At 36.4% G+C, this 14,752-nt stretch overlaps 3 protein-coding genes across 3 annotated transcripts; all 3 read right to left on the bottom strand.

Annotated features, from left to right (window-relative positions):
• Window positions 1-135: 135 nt before the first annotated feature.
• On the bottom strand, window positions 136-2,071 carry LOC140892598 (uncharacterized). The gene is made up of 2 exons (XM_073301541.1): window positions 1,188-2,071; window positions 136-685 (listed from the first exon to the last, which is right to left on the bottom strand). The coding sequence occupies exons 1-2, from the start codon at window positions 1,583-1,585 to the stop codon at window positions 466-468; spliced, it is 618 nt and encodes a 205-aa protein (XP_073157642.1). The 5' UTR covers window positions 1,586-2,071; the 3' UTR covers window positions 136-465.
• Window positions 2,072-3,602: 1,531 nt separating this feature from the next.
• LOC140887117 (probable LRR receptor-like serine/threonine-protein kinase At5g45780) lies at window positions 3,603-7,445 on the bottom strand. The gene is made up of 11 exons (XM_073294171.1): window positions 7,235-7,445; window positions 6,971-7,103; window positions 6,765-6,836; window positions 6,386-6,529; window positions 6,218-6,289; window positions 6,078-6,137; window positions 5,461-5,531; window positions 5,236-5,379; window positions 4,808-5,146; window positions 4,279-4,670; window positions 3,603-4,097 (listed from the first exon to the last, which is right to left on the bottom strand). Exons 1-11 carry the CDS (start codon window positions 7,335-7,337, stop codon window positions 3,786-3,788), a joined length of 1,842 nt encoding a protein of 613 aa, XP_073150272.1. The 5' UTR covers window positions 7,338-7,445; the 3' UTR covers window positions 3,603-3,785.
• A 1,941-nt stretch (window positions 7,446-9,386) lies between these two features.
• On the bottom strand, window positions 9,387-14,537 carry LOC140887122 (shaggy-related protein kinase eta). Its single transcript, XM_073294177.1, has 12 exons — window positions 14,280-14,537; window positions 13,559-13,651; window positions 13,245-13,304; window positions 12,880-13,152; window positions 12,733-12,807; window positions 12,597-12,653; window positions 12,294-12,434; window positions 12,123-12,173; window positions 11,956-12,051; window positions 11,016-11,099; window positions 10,773-10,874; window positions 9,387-9,993 (listed from the first exon to the last, which is right to left on the bottom strand). The coding sequence occupies exons 1-12, from the start codon at window positions 14,292-14,294 to the stop codon at window positions 9,892-9,894; spliced, it is 1,149 nt and encodes a 382-aa protein (XP_073150278.1). The 5' UTR covers window positions 14,295-14,537; the 3' UTR covers window positions 9,387-9,891.
• Between the last annotated feature and the right edge of the window lie 215 nt (window positions 14,538-14,752).

The following is a 14,752-nucleotide window of genomic DNA, read 5'->3' as shown; positions in this document are numbered from 1 at the left end:
ATTTTCCCATTTGACCGGTTCGAGTTTGACTCTAATTTTTTTTAAAAATGATGTAAAAATAATATGGAGATTGAAATTTGAAACCACGTATATATCTTGCTTCACTAAAAACAAAACTGTCAATATTTAACACGACCAATTGGCCAAATTGGTATATACGTACAATTAACACAACCATGGCTGGAACACGGGCAGGTCTTAAATTTCTCAGAGCAAGAGAAAGTGTCCATCTTGAAACAAAGAAGGATTTTCTTTCAGCATTTCATTAGTGGATATCCAAGCTATTTTGACACTGTAATATTTCAAACACTCATCAAGCAACTTGTCTAATTCAACCACCATCCATATAGGTGAACTTACTCTTTTGTTGATCTCCGAAACTCGCTGAAGACTCTGCGATTGCAACGGCTGCTGGCTGGCTGAACTACTCACACATGTTCTTTTTGTAATTTTTTAGTCACCCCATTAAAACATATTTACTCGAAAAAACCAAGGGAGGACGAATGCGATAACCAAGCATGCCATTAAGAAGTTACACAGTGGTTGCCCTCGCAAACACCTTCTGCTGCCCTCTGATGTAAGGTTACTGGGATCCGTGGAGCTCCTATCGTTCCATGCTTCCATGAATCCATAATCACTGACACCTTTGATGTTTTTCGCAGCGTCACCACAGATTTCACAAAATCTGTGATTACATATTTAAAAAGAAACATACTTGATGAGGAATAGGAAGAAGAAAATTGCCTCTCAAAGAAATTCGAGGGTATATAGAGGCATTGTGGTTCCTCAATTCATGTTTTCGAACTTTTTGTTGGTAGATTACTTTAGTAATGGTTCATTCTCTCCACAAAGATCCTTCCTTTTGGACTATAGATGGTTTGCTTGAAGTTATTTCAAGGCTGGCCTCTTTCACCAAATCCTAATGTAAATTCTTATACACTTCCAATTCATTATTCATATCAAACAATCAAGTCACAATTTTAAACAAGAACAAGAAACTATCATCCTAAAGCAATATGAACCCAAAAAAAGATCACCACAGGCAGATAGAGAAACGAATGACATTTCCAAACAGAAAGATCCATCCATAGATTCGACAAACATGAAACTACTATTCAAGAAACGATTTTTCTCGCATAAATCAGTAAAAACACAAGACAAATCAAAGGAAGTAATCTAGAATTTACCTATTTCCTCGGACCCTAAACCAAGCCTCGGCGCAATCCAAATGCGCGACTCCAAGCTCACCTTTACATCGACAACCAAGCTCGATCAACCCCATCAAGCTCTTCCCACTTTCCTTCGCACTCAAATGGCATATTCTGCAAACCCTCTGGCTATCCCCTATAGCATCTTTGCAATCAACATCAATGACAATAGATGAACGCTTATCTTCCGTTTTCGCCGTTTCATCCACAGGTGTTGCATTATCGGCCATCGACCCATTCACCTTCGAATTAGGATCTGCAATCACATGTTCTCCTACTTCGATTACAGTCCCCGGATCAACTGAATTCCCCGAATCATCACTTCCGGCAGAATCAATACGCACGCTTTGATCAATTTCTCTCAACTCAAGATCCATTAAAGCTTAAACAGCAGCAGCCCACAAATCAAACACAAGACGTTCGAAATGACAACCCACAGAATCCCATAACAAGGAAAAAGAAAAATATGTAACCCGGAGAGGAAGGTTAGGGGAACACAGTTGACTCCAGGATCGAGACAGGGGATGAGCCCTGGATTTGACACGTGGACGGAAATGGGTATAGCTCCCCTGACAAGCTGTCTTGGTGAAGTTGATTCACTCTGTCAATTTCACCAGAATCACCGCAATTGCTTCAACAGTTGACATCAAATATCTATCTATATATAACAAGCAAATCACAGTAAATAAACGTGGGTTTGTACGAAAACACGGAATGTCGCGACAAATCGGGCAACTCCCGCAAGTGCTGTGAATTTATTGACAATCCGAAATCCGAAATCAAATCGAAGTAAAATCGGTCATCACATATGGATGAGTAGCACATACAGCGTGTTGCGAAATGATTGGAAAATTTTCTTTCGATTTTCCCCTAATAGATTGGAGAAATTTAGAAAAAGTTTCTTGAAGCTGAGTCATGTCTAGAGTTGTCAAACGTGTCGGGTCGGCCAACTCGGAACCCACTAAACCCACAAGTCTGTGCACCATTTAGACAGGTCGAAAATTATCAATCCAACACACTTATTTGGTGGTGCGAGACGGGCCGACACGTAAATTTTTAGTTATATTTAGCCGGTTGGCTCGCAACCCACCACTTTGCAGAGTGGGGCGGGCCGGTCGGTTGGCCTACCATTTAGGCGGGTTAAAAATTTGTCAACCAACCCGCCTATATAGTGCGGCTGGACGGGCAAACCCAGCGAACCAAATCCACTTTAACAACTCTAGTTATACCAACCGCGGTTAACGAGATGCTATAAGTTGTTATTTGTGAGCACGACACATGTTATCGATTGTGTCTGATAAGATATTCGCCCGAATCATGAGTTTTTTGAAGTCTGAATCTCACGTGTATTGTTAAATATAATGTTAAAGTATTATTGTTTCGATGATATCTCATTTTTTATGGGTGGACCTAGCTATCTAGATTAATTATATTATATAAATTAGAATTCAATAAGTGATACTATTCATTATTGTGAGAACAATAAGATTAAATTTGTTGGTTCAAGCCCAGCCAAGTGATTGAAACAAAATTGATTGATTCTGTGTTTGTTTTTCTAACGTTATTGTTGTTGTCCTTTTCAAATGTAAAGTGAATTTAATTAAATGCTTGACAATACGTTGCCATGATAATAAATGAACAAGGAATAACTATAAGGCCCAATTTATGGGTGGCCAGCTGGAGATAATTGAGCTTGTCTATGACACGATAATCCCACTTTCATCGTTTTTCAAAGGCAACATTACATTCTATAAACAAATAATTGACTTTATTTATTTTATAATAATTTAAATCTCATAATAATTTTTTAAAAAAATAATGAAATTTTATTAAATAGATCCATTACGACATTAAATAGAAACAAGATTGTATTATTCAATTCTATGATGATGTTGAAATGAGGCAAAGGGGGCCTGAGGCAAAATCTGTGAGTCGGGTACCAAAATCATGCAATTTGATGATAGGTAGGGTGCCATTCTATAATCATCTCAATTGGTGGCAATAAGATGTGCACCACGTCCTGCTCTTGTCAAATTATAGAGTTCGATTCTTTTTGTTAACATTTTTCTGGCGAGTTTGCTACACAAAACTTGTTACATTTTTCAGACGAGCTTGTTACACAAAACTTGTCCAATACAGTTTAACTGATTAATGTGATTTACAGACTACTGTTTTAATCCGAAAGTTTATCCGGCACACGTCGAAAATAGTAGGTGCAAATTTCCATATCCTAATAATAATAATAATAATAATAATAATAATAGATGTGCACCGATTTTTATCAATTGAGTGTAACATAACAATAAAAACATGTTTATTCTATTCATTCAGATGAGACTAAACTATCTTTTTTTTCTTCTAAAAACATTTCAAAGAGATTGTTGGTGACAAACTCATAAAAAATTATGTAGAGAGCAATTGGAACTTCTAAGTTTCCATTACCTCCTCGGATGAGACAATACGATCTAAAACATGGTGTTGAAAACATACATCTACTGATCTACATTAGGAATAGGATGAAGCTTTTCCAACTATAGCTGAGCTAGAAATGAACCTTACATGAGTCCGATGAATACATCAGCGAGGTCCTGAAAGTTCGATTGCTTCAGCAACAAAAGACGATTCGTCGTGGGCTTGGCTAAAATTGCAAGGAAAACTAAATGATGTGCCTTGACATGGATCAGCTACACTTAGTGACTCTGTAGCCTCCCTTTCTCCAGAAACTAAGATCTTCAAGACTTTTGACATTTTCGGCCTGAGTTCCGGATTCGGTTGAGTGCATTGCAGAGTCAGTCCCACAGCCTTCTCTAATTCATCTGCATTGAAACATCCCCTCAGGTTTTTATCCACGAGCTCTTCCAATTTCTTATCCTCGTACAAGGTTCTAACCTGTGTGATTCAACAACTAGATTAAAAAATTTTGACGTGAAAAGTTTGAATGATCGACTCAAAAGGCGTATAAGGTTCTATACCAATCCACACTGTTGTACAAAAACTAAAGGGAATGTATATCTTCACAAATTTGAAACGTTCAATTGCTAGTCTTTTGAAAACTCGAGTATCGTCTTACCCAATCAAGGATCATTCCTTTCTGAACTTGTACATTGGCGGCATCTAATGCCTTCTGCCCCGTTATGAGTTCTAAAAGCAGTATGCCAAATCCAAAGACATCTGTTTTCTCAGAAGATTGACCCGTTGAGAGATACTCAGGTGCAATATGTCCCACGGTACCTCGTACTGCAGTTGTTACATGTGAATCCCGAGGATCTAAGAGTTTAGCAAGGCCAAAGTCGCCCACAACAGCTTCAAAACTTTCATCGAGTAGAATGTTTGCTGCTTTGACATCCCTGTGAATTATCTTAGGATTACACTGTTCATGTAAGTACAGAAGACCGCGAGCTGCCCCAACCGCAATGCACGTCCGTTTACTCCAATCCAATGACGGCTGCTCCTGACAAGGGTCTATCAAATAAAAATGGAAAATTTAAACCACATCAAGCTCACAAGAAAAAAAATCTGTAAATTGAGACTTGCCAAGTAAAATACATATATGAATGCAAAATTAACTAAAAGTCTGCCAAAAAATGAGCCCAACAAACCTCGTAAGCGATCAGCAACACTTCCATTTGGTAGAAAAGGATAGACAAGTAGCTTCTCAGCAGGAGTCATACAGAAGCCATACAAACGTAAAAGATTCCGGTGCAAGGCCAAGCCTATCATCTCTACTTCAGTCTGAAACTGCACTTCCCCTGTGAAACTAGGATCTTTGAATCTCTTGACTGCCACTACTGTCTTATTCGGAAGAAAACCTTTGTAGACGACTCCGAATCCTCCTTGTCCAATTACATTTCTATAGCTGAAGTTGCTTGTTGCAACTTGTAATTCACGTAAGGAAAACCGTTTCAAATGACCGATATTGAACTCATAATCTTGCTGCACTGCATTTAAAAATGATCAGGGAATTTAATAATCATCTATATTTTGAATTAAATGAAGCAGAAAACACGAGAGAGACATGACGAAGTACCATGTGATGCACATAAAACACGAGATCTATACCAACGCACCCAACATATGAGCAGCAAGATAGAGATAACTAGTATACAACTGACTCCCGAAATAACAGCAACAACTATATGATGATGGCTGACTTCCGTATATGAATTGGTTCCTGAAAGAAGGATTAGATTACACCAGTTCATAACACTGCAGAGACCGTATATAAGAATGGTGTTAAGGTGCAATATTTTACCATTCACAGTGTTCTGAGAAGCCATGCAAATTTGTGAGGATGAAGAGCAGAGGAATGTGTTCCCTGAAACACTGTAATAAAAAGCACCACTTCAATATACTTGAACAGGATAACAAGAATACTTGTTAGCGCACCGTTCTCAAACAGATATGCAAATGGCAAACTCAACTTCTATATAACATTGAAAACAAATCTATTTCTTCAATTCTATATGTTAGATCCATTAGACTTCCATTCAAATTGTAAAAATGGAAATTCGCAATGCTAAGCAAAAGAAAAGGAATTTTGGTGGTTATGAAAGTCTGCAAACGTCACCTGGTGGAAACTCGGAATAGATATTCAAGTCAGAAACGCTAAGTTGAGCAATGATTTTCCAGTTTAAGCATATTTAGGGGCTCGAAATATATGAAATGAAGTTTTCAAAAGTAAAAAAGCGAACAAATGAAAATGCGGCATCAATGGTTGCTTCATGAGAGAAAAGTGCACACAAAGAGAGCGCATAAGGAACATTTAGAAACAGATACAAGGCACAATGTCAATGAAGTTTGTTCAAGCATAACTGATTGTCCTGGTATTGGAATTGTTTAAGGTAACCCTCAATCGCATATTATCCATACCTGTAATCTTTAGCAAGTATTTTAGGGATGGGGCCACTTAGGTTGTTAAATGACAAGTCCCTGCAAAATAATGGATTTCTTTTACTGTGTAATAATTCACATTCCTACACTTCAAAACAATTCTGGGTCAGAATGCATACAAGAATGAAAGACCTGTAAGGTTTGCTATGGATGTAGGAATTCGCCCAGACAATTTGTTTTTACTCAGCCTCCTGAAAATTCATGTCAAATTACTATAGAAGATAAATCAAACTAAACTTCTATTCTAAAAAAGAACGAATCATCTGGATACACAGCATCGAACATACAAGTAATTAAGATGAGTCACACAACCAAGAGAGCTTGGAATTTCACCAAAAAACTGATTTCCAGAGAGGTCCAATGTCTGTAACTCAGAAAGCCTTCCAATGTCCGCGGGAACAACTCCTGTCAACTGATTATTCTGCAACAGCCTGCAGATACCAACATGAACAAACGTTATTTCATGCATCTTATGCTAAGAAAACAATCAAGAAAGCGTGGCTAGCTGGTTTATTATCAGAAAAATTTTATATTATGCACTGATAATTTGATTCTGATAGCTCATAGCATTTGGTAGAAATTCTAGGAAGCAATTCTCGACTTTTAGTTTGCTACCTAAATGCGTAACTTCCCACTGATCATTGGCAAATGCAGCATAGAACTCACATTGTTTGCAGATGAGTTAAGTTTCCAATGCTAGGTGACAGGGTGCCGGATAATCCCACACTGGCCATTTCTCTGCAACATAAAACAAAAAGGGACTTTTATGCATACCAAGTGTATGAAAACTAGACAAAAAGAAAACCAGCTAATATATCATCCTGTAATCGAAGAAAGTAGTGGCATGCAAGAGTATTTGTAGGAAATCTTACAAAGAAACAACAAATCCATCAGCAGAGCAACCGACCATGTTCCAAGTACAAGGGTCAACAGAATTGATATCCCATCCATCCAAAACATGGTTCAAATATTTCATCTCTTTCTTCACAGACATCAACGCAGCAACTGCTTATATCATTACCATATTCAAGATTTCTCCCAGCGGAAACATAAAAAATGGTGCATTTAAATGAAAAATGGGAAAAAATGAAGAAGAAAGAAGCGAATTGAAAAATAGGGAGAACTATGGTGTTCACCTTCAAAGTTCACACCTTTGGGGGAGAGAAGACTGGATGAAGCATCAGCCACCGTAGTCACCCAGAATAAAGTGAGTGCCAGAATTAGCTTGGGTTCTTTCATGGGATCCCAAAACTAAACAGCAACCAAAACAAAATTTGGTTGTTTCAACCTAAAAACATGCCCATTGCTTTATGTTGTCTCCTCATTTTCTTTCATGCATGCCCCTAATAGAACATAGGATATAACCATGCTCAAGTCTAATGCACATACACAGTCTATTGATGTCATGTGAGTGATAACTCATTGTGAATATGTAGAATATTTTAGACAGTTCAGCCTACTTAATCTTACGTATTTTCATCACAAAATGTTCTCCTAAAATGATAAACACATATATTGTATGCTCGAACACTTATTATTTTATCAAAAGATAATAACAATGATACAACTCAAATGTATAACAATTCAAATGTCACGTTTCGATTACATCAACCATAATTCTTGCACTAAACATGTAAAATGCTCATAGCAATGCTATGAACTTTGTTAAAAAAAAAGAACTAGGAAATTCTAGCATACTTTGAAGCATTACTTGTATAGATTTAGCCCCTCGAGATTATATAAAATTAATTATTTCATTAATTAAAAAATCAATATAATTTACTTAATCATATACTCTTGAAACTTGATAATATATTATATAAAATATCGATTAAATAATTATTCGAAGATATACGAAAAAATAACTCACTGGACTTAGATTTATAATTGAATCTAATATAAGATGATTTTGAAATGTAAAACAAAAATATACAATCAATAATTTGATTTTAAAATTTTGATAGCTTTCACTTTTCAGGATAAAAGGAAAAAAAATCCACAGGCTTTAATATTAACTCAATACTATAGTTGTAACAATATCATTACTTTTAATTGTTGTGGAAATGCGTATAAAAATATCTGAATTAATACTTCAATCTAAAACATTTTTAAAATAAAATACCTAAATATTGAGTTGCATATGTTTAATATATTTAAATAATATAAAGTGAAATCAAATAGAGACTTTATTTTTTTCAAGATATGTCATTATATATTCATAAAAAAAACTATAGTGAGGGTTTAAAAGGGGGGCGGGGGGAAAAAAAAAAGCCCTCTAAGGCAATCTCATAAATAGCTGTGTTAGAGTGCAAATATATGCTCAATTAATTGAAAAACATTATTTTTATTTTAATAATATTAATTTTTATTACAAACATGGACCAAATGTACTGGTCTCATTGAAATAAATATTAAATATGTGGTCATACCAGTATGATATAAAAAACCTACTCCTGTATATTTATTATATTATATCCGGTGTAGGGCGGGGAGCTCGAAGATTTGAAGAAGAAAATGGACTAAAACGGTATTATTATACAGAAGAGGACGAAGTACTTAAATATTTCCCCATTAACACACACTGTCAGGCCCAATACAGATGGACAGACAAACAGATACATCTTTCAAGTTAACATATAAATATTGCGCTGCTTAGAACTGTGTGCTGTTTTGGCTGGCACTGCCATTGCTGCTTTGACTTTGTACTTTGCGTCTTTTCATCTTTTTTTTTATTGGATTGCGCGATAAAATTACTTACTGGCGGACCCATCTGTCGCAGTTTTATTATTCTTGCAGCCAAGATGTTCTAAAGGGTTAGATCCGAAGGAGATCTCATTTTACATGAGTTAAAGGCCTATTGGCTTATACGGAGGGTAAATCGAAAAATATGCATGCTCTGCAAGGACCTGAAGGAAGGAGCACATGGCTCAATCCCCAGAGCATACCCCAACAATATTTCAGCAGGAAATATGCTCTACACGAAAATCGAACCCGCAACGCTGAAAATTTCTTTCCACGTCACCTCAGATCTTATCAACTCGCCTATGCCCCTGTGGGCTGCAGCCAAGATGTTCTGTTTATATAAAACCTGTGAAATATGGAATAATTGAGGCTTTTAGTGAGACCGTGGATAACATGCGTTTAATATTAGAACAAATAGCATGGACAATGCAAGAATCGCACAAGGTACAAGATACCCATGGAATTAATTCTACATTAGCATCAACAAGTAGCATCGATTAGTTGTTGGTTTCGGGATGCAATTGCGAAGTAACACAAATATAATGCTGATAGTGATAACCTGCTTGGCACAATAAAAACCAAATATATTTGCACAAGTTGAAGTCGGCAGCAACAAGGTTGAAATGAAAGAGAAGCCCGATCAAAACAGAGGGGGAAAAAAACACTAGGGGAAAAAGAATAAAAACAACCCCGCCATTTTGGTTCATGCTGCTCCTTTCTGGGACATTTACTGTTTATATATCTATTCATAGACTCCATGTTTTTTGGTCTGCTGCAAGCTTTAGCTTTTCTTATCAACCACCCCAAAACATATACAAAACAGGATCTTTCCCTTTCCTCGTAGCATGCTGCTCAAAGAACAGGTTGAAACAACTAGAAAACAGCACGTGTAGAGATATCGACTGGACTAAATAGCAAGCTGCAGCCTTCGGTGCTTTGTCCTCAAATCTCAAGGGATAACGAAGCTGGTAGGATCGATCCTCTCATCTTTCAGAGGCCATTTTTAACCCTTCATATTAACTAACCAAACTCATCCACCGGCCAAACGATCTCACGTCATGCCCTCGTAGGATGCAAAAAACTGCAAACCCGTTTGTCTTTTCACATGGTCGGGTATCAGCTTGTTGATGAGGTCGGGTGAAGCACTAGACAGCTGTAGGAAGAAGGAAAACCGTGATTAGTAATTTGAATCAAAATCCCGCGAACTAATAAAATCCCCCTCCCTGTGAGTTATTTGTTTGACAAATATCCAGAAAATTTAGCAAAATTGGCTTCTAAAGGATGTCCGTGGCTGATGAACATAATGTTCTAACCTCGATTACCCCGATAAAGGTAAATTTGGTGGCCATTAAGCCAGAAAGGCGGAGACCGCCATGAAATAAACATGGATAGTGAAGAAACACTGCAAAATCTGCCTGGATAACTTTTTATCTTAAATATTTGAAATCAATGAATTCTATATTTCATCACAAAATTAAATAGAATCAAGAAAATAAATTCTTACCGTCCAAGTTCAATTTGAAGGACGAAAGTATAAATTAATTAGATTACAAATTTTATAGTGTATATAATTCAGTATCCAAAAAAAAATTTCTTAAAAATCTTTTTACCACAAGATTTTTCATTCATATCAAGGTATCTCTAATAAAAGATTATGAGTTTTCCAAGCATATATATCAAATGTCCTAGAAGAGAACAATATATATTAACCAAATGGCCTTTTTGTTACGAAAATTAGTAAAATGCATTTTCCAGGTAAATATTTTATCTCATGAATCTTTTGGATATGAAAGAGTGCCTTGTTTGAAAATCTTCCCATAAATGAACCATAGAGTAGCTGAAAACTCATTTCGGGCTATCAAGAGAACATTGCTTTCATAACAATTCCGGTTTTCATTTCAATCAGTAGCAGAAATCAAGCTAAATACACACCTCCTGTTTGAAGTTGAACAAAGTTGGTAGGGGGCGACCATTTGGCAATCGAGTGTTGGGTTCTCGCAGCTCATCGAAGAATGGATGTGAACATGCATCTAGCTGCAATAAGAAGCACAAGAATAAAAGTTACAAATACATAAAAGCTGATTAAACAGGGGTATGACTCCAATAATAGTTAAACCAATGATGCCATAAAATTCTCATTTTAATATTAGAAAAAGGAAACCAAAAGAAACTCACAGCATTGCATCGGAGATTTGGAGAGTATTGCAGCAACCTGGAGGCAAGGTCTATTGCTTCTGGAGGCATTCGTTTTTGAAAAACCTGATAGTATGGCATAGATACTAAGAAAGTTGATTTACAAAAACCACGGAAAAGACACGAGCAGTTTCATGATTCCATTCAAATAAATTTTCAGGAGAGAGAACAGAATCTTGAGGTATGGACCAGCTATAATCACATAAGCAACAGTATACTCCAACAAGGACAAACTCAACTGGGCACATTGACTGTAACAGTAATATTTTAGCAAATTTCTTCCATATATCCAAGGCTTGCCGGCCCTGTGTGATTCAATATCATGTAGGTGAAAGCCACAATGAGGAGCATCCAGATGTCAGGACATTGATGTTCAACTCTCTGGTTAGACCTCATGTAATGTGTCATTATATTTGCACAATAAATGATTAAAACTTTGAAAATCAGACTTGGGTATCTGTACTCCAAGCCTGGAATAAATCTAGTTTGTGATCTGGTCCAAATATATCTAGTTGCCAAAGCGCCAAATTTTTACTGCTAAATTTTGTTTTGGAAAAAAATAAACACCATTGAGTGACATATGAAATAACTGTTCGATTCTTCTTCTGCTCTATACTTCATCTCTAACTGTTGCAGTCAATGTCCCGTTTATTAAAGAATGATAAAGCCAACGGGTTTCTAGTATCTACACAATATCTCAAAGTTGTGTTTCCAACTGACATTCTTTTTAATTCTTCGCAATAATGAAGATCATAAATTATTTTTTCTTTTCTTTTCGTACAGGAATTCACAAAATTCCCCAAAACAACACACATGCCAGATTAACACACTTGTTTTCAAAAGGATGGAATACATAGCAAACAAGGAACAAACATAAACTGGCTCCAACATAATACAAAACTTTCAAAAGGGGAATGTGTACCTTGTGCCAAGGGTGAGCCTTTATTTGTGGGAATCTAAAATCGGTATAATTTGGATTCATACAACGAATTTCCTCCCTTGTTGGAGTTCCAAGAACCTTGAAGATAAAATACATAAGCCATTAGATAATACTTCAAATCACTTCCATATATAATGAAGACACTGTACCTTTATGATCTCCACAAGCTGATCTACAGCATTCTCCCCAGGAAACAAAGGCTAAATAATTCAAATGAATTAAGTCAGACCAGTGCAGATACCCGTGATTGAAAAAGGAAAACAAGAAAGCATATCACTGATCAGTGATGGCAAAAATAAGAATGCAAGTATGCAACTCACTTGGCCCAGAAGAAGCTCAGCTAATACACAACCAGCAGACCAAATATCAATGGATGTACTGTATTCAGTTGCACCAAAAATTAGTTCAGGAGCACGGTAAAATCGTGAGCAGATATATGCTATGTTTGCCTCGCCTGTCACCTATTCAGAATAAAAATCGACTTAGCTGTCAGAAACATGTTAGCAGGAAACTAGAAACAAAAACTAGAAACCACTACAAAATTGTTCCTCCCACAGCCACAAAAAGATCAAGAGGCGAAAAATAAGCTTTAGGAATATTGAGCTCAAAATAGTATCACTTACTAATGCTTTTGCACTTCCAAAATCGCATATTTTCACTTGTTGTGTTACAGGATCAACCTGTACACAGAGAAATGGATCAAGATAAGAGCGCAGCAGATCAAATACTTAGTTGAGAGACGATGCTCCTGATCTGTACCAGAACATTTTGTGGCTTCAAGTCTCTATGGCATACTCCAGCAACAGAATGCATATAAGCCAAGCCTCTGAAAATCTGTAAAAGCTATGTCATGTTGAGTAAAGAACAATGACTCTTACACAACCCACGAGGAAATTTATTGCTTACTTGGTAGGTGTAAAGCTTCACATAAATAAGTGGCATTCTCTGATTCATGTTACTGTAATGCTTTAGAACATTGAACATGGATTCCGGAACATATTCCATAACTAAATTGAGAAATAGTTCGTTTTTAATTGTGGTTGAATAGAAACAATGCTTCAGGGAAACAATATTAGGATGATCCATTGTCCTCATTAACTGCAATTCACGGTTCTTGTATCTTCTGTCTTGTAGAACCTTCTTTATAGCCACAGTCTCCCCAGTTTCAAGGCATTTTGCCTACAGTAATAGATAAATAAATAAGCACGACATATTTAACAAAACAAAAAGAAACCAACAGTGAATAACACTACTGGCGAATATATGAGTACCTGAAATACAATTCCAAATGAACCTGTCCCCACGACTCGCTCTGCCATATAACTAACTGTCTGCAAGTAAATTTCATAACAAAAATAAGATTTTAAATTAGGTTCTCACTTCATTCATTCGCCAATGGTCAGATCGCAAAATAGATCACACTATCCATGGTCAATAGCCATCTAAAAACTGAGAAAAATAACTGTAAATGCTTAGCTCGACTACCACAAAAAATTTAGATGTTTCCGATGAATGGATATAATTATCATGAATGATCTCTTTCATCTGTCTGTCAACGAGAATTTCAACAAATGAACAGTTTTACCTGCTTAGGTTCTCCATTCTTGCCACCAATGGTTGTGGAAATTATGTGGCCAGTTACTGAATCATTCCCACTCATCACAGGAGCAGACATCTCCTACACTTGACAAAATCACACTCAAAACAAGAGCCAAAGAAAAATGAATGACAAGTTGATTTGTTAAGAATTAGCTCCGGAAGGAAGGATAATTTGAGGGTTCATCCGCCATTTTCGCAAGTCAAGGATGAAAACACCTTTTGAAAAAGGAATGCTATAATTTAATATACGATTACACAACTTAATTAGACCGAGTCCAAAAGAAACCAACTTCCGTAAAATATAGTGCAAACAAACAAGACCTACATTACGAGATTAATCCCACTTTCGGGGAAAAAAACAAAACACATTTCATGATCTATAACAAGTTGGAAAGACCTGAGCAACACAAAAAATCCAGTAGAGAACAAATAAGGACACTCTCTCCTAAACAGAAAATAAGCAACTTCGTTGAGTTCCAAAGCACCAAACAAATCAACAAATCAGCCCGCGATCCGAACTAAAACTAGATCTGCAATTCCTCTGGCATTTTTTCAAAAAAAAAAGATCGAACACATAAAAACGACGTGATTAAGTTTAACCGCACCCTATCTTCTTCAACAAACCTTTCTAGCAACACAAACCCCCAAATTCCGATCACAAAAAAAACAAAACAAAACAAAACAAAACAGAGAAAGCAAACCCATACCTTATCGTCGGCCATAGCACGCACTAGAACCAGACAAAATCCCGCCGAAGAACAGTAGAAAAACAAGATACTTGAGCAAGGAAAAAATTTCTTCAGGATTCAGAATTCATGATTGTCGGCAGGGAAAAAGAAAAAACAAAGAGAGAAGAAAGAGAGTAAAAGAAGAAGAAAAAGGAGTGGGCAGTGGAGCAGGACCCATCCACCAAACAGCACTCCATGTGATTACAGCTATTTCCCTTTTTCCCCTTCCCTCTCTCTCTAATTTCCTTTTTTTCTTTTTCTTTATCTATACTTTTATATTATATTATAATACTTGATGAATGTATAATAATCGTATTTGGTATAACAAGACGACATTATGTTTTTTTTTCCATTTTACCCTCGCTTTAACTCTTTTCTCATATTTTACCTCCATCTTCCAATTTCATTCTCTCTCCCACCTTCTCATGTCTCCATAACAACTTTTTTCCACT

This window comes from Henckelia pumila, chromosome 3, assembly GCF_033568475.1.
Source record: "Henckelia pumila isolate YLH828 chromosome 3, ASM3356847v2, whole genome shotgun sequence".
NCBI lineage: Eukaryota > Viridiplantae > Streptophyta > Magnoliopsida > Lamiales > Gesneriaceae > Henckelia > Henckelia pumila.
Note: the sequence above shows the minus strand (reverse complement) of the source record. Positions and strands in the feature narration are given on the sequence as shown.